Source organism: Bidens hawaiensis, unplaced genomic scaffold (genome assembly GCF_021521415.1).
Source record: "Bidens hawaiensis isolate Kalapana, Puna unplaced genomic scaffold, B.hawaiensis_p1.1 tig00033557_1, whole genome shotgun sequence".
In the NCBI taxonomy this organism is placed as follows: Eukaryota; Viridiplantae; Streptophyta; class Magnoliopsida; order Asterales; family Asteraceae; genus Bidens; species Bidens hawaiensis.
Genome location: NW_027495764.1, coordinates 131,920 through 139,011, shown reverse-complemented (window position 1 = coordinate 139,011; position 7,092 = coordinate 131,920). Strand labels below are relative to the sequence as shown.

The 7,092-nt window shown below is 36.2% G+C and overlaps 1 protein-coding gene across 1 annotated transcript; it reads left to right on the top strand.

The window, feature by feature from the left end:
• Positions 1 to 3,826: 3,826 nt before the first annotated feature.
• On the top strand, positions 3,827 to 6,844 carry LOC143585091 (uncharacterized). The gene is made up of 2 exons (XM_077066962.1): positions 3,827 to 4,347; positions 5,366 to 6,844. The coding sequence occupies exons 1-2, from the start codon at positions 4,106 to 4,108 to the stop codon at positions 6,681 to 6,683; spliced, it is 1,560 nt and encodes a 519-aa protein (XP_076923077.1). The 5' UTR covers positions 3,827 to 4,105; the 3' UTR covers positions 6,684 to 6,844.
• The last annotated feature ends 248 nt before the right edge of the window (positions 6,845 to 7,092 follow it).

Below are 7,092 nucleotides of genomic sequence, written 5' to 3'. Positions count from 1 at the left end.
TATTAGAAGAAGATTACCAAAATACCCTTAATATGTTGGTATTATTACTAAAATACCAACAATCAACTGACGGTCAACTGACGGCAGGAGTCATAAAAACCCGCCGGAGAAACATAGTGACACAACATTCGTAAAATCTTTTTCAGTGGTTAACCCGTCGAACGACGATATAAATCAGGGAGACAAAATGATGATTTCTCTTTTAATAATTTGCAGGTAAATGTAAATGCAATTTCTTGTGACGGTGTCAAGGTGGCATTAAAGTCGTGGAGGATATTCTCATTTGTAAAGAAAAAAAGAAGGATACGTGCTAAATGAAATTTCATAAAAGATTATTGTATATTCATATTAAAACATTGACACCTGTTCTAGAAGCTGTAATCGTTTTAACCCGGTTTTTATAAATCTTTACTTCTACACGCAACAATAAATCGGACATAGGATGGGCTATTGAATCATGCTGCATATTCCGTCCTATAACCGTCAACTACTTGTTACTTATTATCTATCGGGTTCATAAATATACTCATTTTGGTAAATTTACCCTGTGAGATACCAATTATCAACTCATAAAACTACCTTTAAACCCACTTGAATATCATATACTCAAAACTTTTTTTAACAACTTTGTAAGTTGAAGGTCAACGTCAAATTAAACTAGGTTTGGTGCCATCTATACTTGTAACAGATTATTAATCCATATATCTTTATATAATTTAATTTTTATTTTTTATCATCTCTTTGGTTTTTACCATTTTCATATAAACTTATTTATATATACTAAACGACAAACAATGACACAAATATATATATCATATACATTTATAAATTATAACTATTGTTCTAGATGATGCTAACAAAAGTAGACCTCACGTTAGTTTTCATGAATATCCATTCCTGAATCTTGTAAAGGAGGATGCATGCGAGTAAATATGCCCGTGAGCTATTCCGAATGGGCTTGTAAAGAGCTTAAAATAAGCAGAGCTTAAATAAGTTTGAACTTTACATATCAAGCTTCACACCAGCTTTACTAGGCTAAATAAGTTTGTTAAATATAAATACTTAACCAATTTCATTTTTTAAAATACTTACATAACTATATAATATTGAAAGAGATAAATGATGTATGGTTTGGATAAAACATAGACAGAATTACAAATTTTGTCCTTTAAAATAAGACGAATTACGGTTCGTGTCCTTTTCTAAGTTTCCTTGCAGGCGGTGTACTTTAAACTTTTTTTTCCTACAAGTTATGTCCTTTACGCTAACTGGGTTAGAAAAACTCTGTTAAATCCCATCACGTGAGAAGCATGTGAGGGTAGTTTTGTCTTTTTGCCTACCCTTCTTCTTCTTCTTCTTCTTCTTCTTCTTCTGTATCTATTAACACACAGATCCGGTAACAATTACGGTATTCCCATGACCTCCACTCTTTATCCCCATCTCTTTCTCTCATCTCTCTCTCTCCTAGCCACCATGACCTCCACCTGCCACCGTTACTAACACCACCACCATCAGGGCAGCCACAAAACCACAAAACCTAATTAACCTACAACAACAATTCAACATAATCGAAGCAGCCACTTGCACACCACACCACCAAACAACCATAATAACACCATCGCACTTAATATCTAAAATTAGTGTTCTAAATAGCTTATTAGGTATGAAATTAGGGTTTCCGACGGACAACAACCACATCGCCGTTAAGATCTAAAATAAGGGTTTCCGGCGGAACACTAATCGAGGTCTTGGTACACTTACCGTCCCTTTATTCATTTGGTCACTAGTCCGATTGGACTTCTAATCATCGTCTAATGCTTCAATCACCACCAATCGCTACAAAGGGAGCTTCTTTTGGTCGCCGGAAAACGAGAAGGCTTGTACCCTCTACTGTCGTCGCAAACAAGCAACCTCGTGATGCCCAAACCATGTTAGTATACACCGGTTTTGTGGCTGCCCTGATGGTGGTGGTGTTAGTAACGGTGGCAGGTGGAGGTCATGGTGGCTAGGAGAGAGAGAGATGAGAGAAAGAGATGGGGATAAAGAGTGTGTAACAATTACAGCATGTGATGGTGTTAGTAACCGAATCCCTAATCAGAGGAAGGCAGGTGATGGTATAAGGCAGGTGATGTTACCGGATCTGTGTGTTAATAGATACAGAAGAAAAAGAAGAAGAAGAAGAAGAAGAAGAAGGGTAGGCAAAAAGACAAAACTACCCTCACATGCTTCTCACGTGATGGGATTTAACAGAGTTTTTCTAACCCAGTTAGCGTAAAGGACATAACTTGTAGGAAAAAAAAGTTTAAAGTACACCGCCTGCAAGGAAACTTAGAAAAGGACACGAACCGTAATTCGTCTTATTTTAAAGGACAAAATTTGTAATTCTGTCTATGTTTTATCCAAACCATACATCATTTATCTCTTTCAATATTATATAGTTATGTAAGTATTTTAAAAAATGAAATTGGTTAAGTATTTATATTTAACAAACTTATTTAGCCTAGTAAAGCTGGTGTGAAGCTTGATATGTAAAGTTCAAACTTATTTAAGCTCTGCTTATTTTAAGCTCTTTACAAGCCCATTCGGAATAGCTCACGGGCATATTTACTCGCATGCATCCTCCTTTACAAGATTCAAGAATGGATATTCATGAAAACTAACGTGAGGTCTACTTTTGTTAGCATCATCTAGAACAATAGTTATAATTTATAAATGTATATGATATATATATTTGTGTCATTGTTTGTCGTTTAGTATATATAAATAAGTTTATATGAAAATGGTAAAAACCAAAGAGATGATAAAAAATAAAAATTAAATTATATAAAAGATATATGGATTAATAATCTGTTACAAGTATAGATGGCACCAAACCTAGTTTAATTTGACGTTGACCTTCAACTTACAAAGTTGTTAAAAAAAGTTTTGAGTATATGATATTCAAGTGGGTTTAAAGGTAGTTTTATGAGTTGATAATTGGTATCTCACAGGGTAAATTTACCAAAATGAGTATATTTATGAACCCGATAGATAATAAGTAACAAGTAGTTGACGGTTATAGGACGGAATATGCAGCATGATTCAATAGCCCATCCTATGTCCGATTTATTGTTGCGTGTAGAAGTAAAGATTTATAAAAACCGGGTTAAAACGATTACAGCTTCTAGAACAGGTGTCAATGTTTTAATATGAATATACAATAATCTTTTATGAAATTTCATTTAGCACGTATCCTTCTTTTTTTCTTTACAAATGAGAATATCCTCCACGACTTTAATGCCACCTTGACACCGTCACAAGAAATTGCATTTACATTTACCTGCAAATTATTAAAAGAGAAATCATCATTTAATCTCTTTCCTATGTCATCTCGGTTATATGACAACATGTTAGTTATTGGCGTGGTCTTCAACCGATATATGTGTTTGAGATAAATGATATATTACGGATCACGAGGGCGAAAGAATGGCAAAATAAATCAATCATACTTCACGACATGTAGTGTCTATAACAAAACTATATTTAACGGCTTAAGGGCATCGATCAATAGAATCAAAGAAAACCTAAGACGACTTTCGTTCTTACGGGTTAACAAAAGAGGGAAAATGGTTGGCTTGGATTGAAAGAGGCCGTGCTTCTTTACATTTTGAACAAACTTGATGTAATTTGATGTTGATGTTGTATTCATATGTAAACTTGATATATCTAGTTCTTGACTAATGACTTACCAGCCTCATATTTAATAAAAGCTAGCAGTTAAAAAAAAGTTATAAAGTTATGACAAAATAAGTAAATAATGAAATATTTGACTCGACCCTCAAGCCTTAAATATAAAGTTGAAAATTCACTCGTTCAAACAATACATAACAAAGAAATAAAGAAAAAAAAAAGCCAGTTACAATTAATAATAATAATAATAATAATAATAATAATAATTGATCCTTTAAATAAATGAATGAATAAATTTGCCGGTTGAAAAGCTGCTGAAAACCCTGTTGATCCTTCAATTTCCTTCCAAGAATTACATGACCCACACTTTCCTCCCAACACACCATTAACAACCTGAAGAGGAAGAAGCACTCCAATTAAAACATTAAGACCACCAATGCGGGTTCTAGCTGACTCATGGTGCTTCTGCAACGGCGGAGGCAAGTCCGAGAGAACCAAAGCCTCCATTTTCTCCGGCAATGCTCCCGCCATGGCCCGGATTTCCAACGCCGGCACCGGCTTTCTTATCCACCGGAACCTTTTGCTTACCACACACGCTATTCTTCCGTCGGTGGCTTCCGCTGAAGCCGCCGAGATCCGCCTTCAAAACGGCGTCGGTGCTTCACTTTTTCCTCACAGGTTAATTTTGATCTGATTGTTACGTGTTTGAATTTGATTGGTGATCGTAGATCTATTAATAGAATTTTAAATTAATTACTTAATTGCTCTAATTTATTCAATTTCTCTCTCTTTTTAAAATGCGTATTGATTATTGAATAACTGCTGTTGTTAGTTAGGAATTTGAAGTAATTGCCATAATTAATAACCAAAATTAGATAATGAGCCCGATGGATAAGATAGTGTTTGGATGTGCATTTACTTTCATTATTAGACGGGCTGGATAATAAAAACGATATAATTTCATATTACACGAGTTATGTAAATATGTAATGAAAGAAAATGATCAGTTTATAAAAATGTTTTATGAACAAAGTTTAACCTTTTTTAAAATAAAAAACGTTTGTGTAAAAAGATTTATAGAAATCATTAATTATTTACTAGGAGAGAAAGACAGACGGGAATGAAAAATGTATTAAAAGATTAAGGAAATATGTATAATTAATAGGAGAGACATGTGTTTAAAGCAAATCTCGGCTGGGTTGATCATCGGACTAAGATTGGCTCTAATGAATGAAGATGTGGATGATTTATGAGAGTGATTTTAGAGAGATAATTGAAAGATGTTAAAACACATAGTAAAGGTGTAAATGTATTGATATTCATATATCGTGAGCATTGTTAATATTTGTTATAGACATTTGAGATATATATATAGGACAATATGGCATCTACTGTTGTACTATTGTCTCTCATGGCTGAGCACGATAGAAATTTTCTTTTCCAGCTGTTATCTGTTGTACGAGCATCTTTATCTTTAGTGAGCATATATGTTCTTTAAGTCTCTTTTCGTAACAATGGTCGGACCATAGTTGTAGATGGTCGGTCTGGGGTGTTACCCCTACAACAGGCGGGGAAAATGGTGAAAATGCACCAGAGAGTTACATGTGACGAAAAAGTTGTTCTTTTATCACGTAGCGTAGATTAGGGAAAATTATAGTTCTCTTTTTTATTTTTTCACCTAGTTTATTTTTGACAGGTTTTTCATAACTAGCTCGGTTCTTGATCTAACAATAGTGGGTCTTGACTCGATGGATGGAGACTCAAACATGCCAAGTCAGCAGGCTCATTACTTGAAAACCTGTTCTAAACCGAGTCTAAATCTGGGTAGCATAGTATACCTTCTTGGCTACACCGAAACCAACGAGCTAAGCGTTGGTGAAGGAAAGGTGGTTATAGCTACTGATAATCTTATAAAACTCTGCACTGATGGTGTAACATGGAGTCCTGGTTCACCTGGGTTTGACTCACACGGTAACCTCTCGTTCATGGTTTGTGACCCTATGAAACTTGCCACGTCACCAAACACGAAAACCACATCCATGTCATCGTCTTCTTCGTTGTCGTGGAAGAAAGATATCCCTATGCAGTTTGGCATCCCGATTCCCGTTATTTGTGATTGGTTAAACCAGCATTGGGAAGGCAGTTTGGATGACTTGGTCAACAAACCAAAACTACCGCTTATTAGGTTAATGTCAACGGGCCAAAAAAGCGAACAATCGTGCACTTCTTTCACTATGCGACAAGTTTTCAAAACTACCGAACCCGAAAACGACCCGACACCCAAGATACATGGGTCACCGAAACCTGGGCCCGGTTGTTCCTCGGTTACTAATAGTTGCCAAGATGAAACACCTGCCTGTGATCAGCCCGCTCATGTTCAGGGAATCCCGACACCCGAGATATACGAGTCACCAAAACTCACGTCCGGCCCGTTTAAGAAAAACAAAAACACCAAAATTCAGCTTTTGGACATCAATTTTCCTCCCAAGACTGTTAGACTAAACGGGCCCGGGCCAACAATGCCCGTTAAAAAACAATCGGATCCTGTAACCGAAGCTGATATCGCGTCAATGGATTCGATAAACAGAGACGAGAGCGTGGTGCGATCATGTTCGTCTCAGGGCCAGGTGTCCGAGGGGCAAAATGGGTATATCAGTGAAGGAGAGACCACCATGTACTCAGCAGAAACAGCCGAGAGCCGGAACTACCCGAGTCCTAAACAAGGGCGATTAAGTCAGCAGCAGGTGGGCCGGAGCCAGAGCTGCGTGAACCACAATCGGTGGTGTCCGGTGCAGGCTAGCCCGGTGGCTCGTGGGCGGTCACTTGAAAAGCAGAGAAGCTACATGCAGAGTAGAAAGGTGTTTTCACAAGGGGCAACATCTCAGAGGAGTAACGACTATTATAGCCCTACAGTGTCATCAATAATGAAGAAAAGAAACAACTTGGAGCAACAATGGCCTAACAGGTCTCGTCGCCCAAGTCCGGTGCATTCGTCACCAAAATGGGCATTTTAATGTTGGATTAAGTTAATAATGTTGTTTTTTTTAAATCTCATTTTATTTATTTTAGGGTGAAATTTTTATATTTTTAAATGTGCAGTTTGAGATAAAGATTCAATAAGTTAAAAAAGAACAGGCCATCTTACTGAGCTGGCATAAGTTGAATATGAACTCACCTTCTGGCTGGAATGAAAGTTACATCCATCTACTTTATTTTGTACATCCATATATCAAGTGTTTATAATAGGTCATCACTCATCACTGAATTACTGAAACTAGTTTATAAGTCATCAAAACACATATGAAAACATGCTAAATGAATAAACAATGAATATAATCTTATAATTTTTGAAGAATTTACATCTTACTATTCTACATGGAACAATAAACAAATTAAAGGAATCATTCATCATTCCCTTTTATT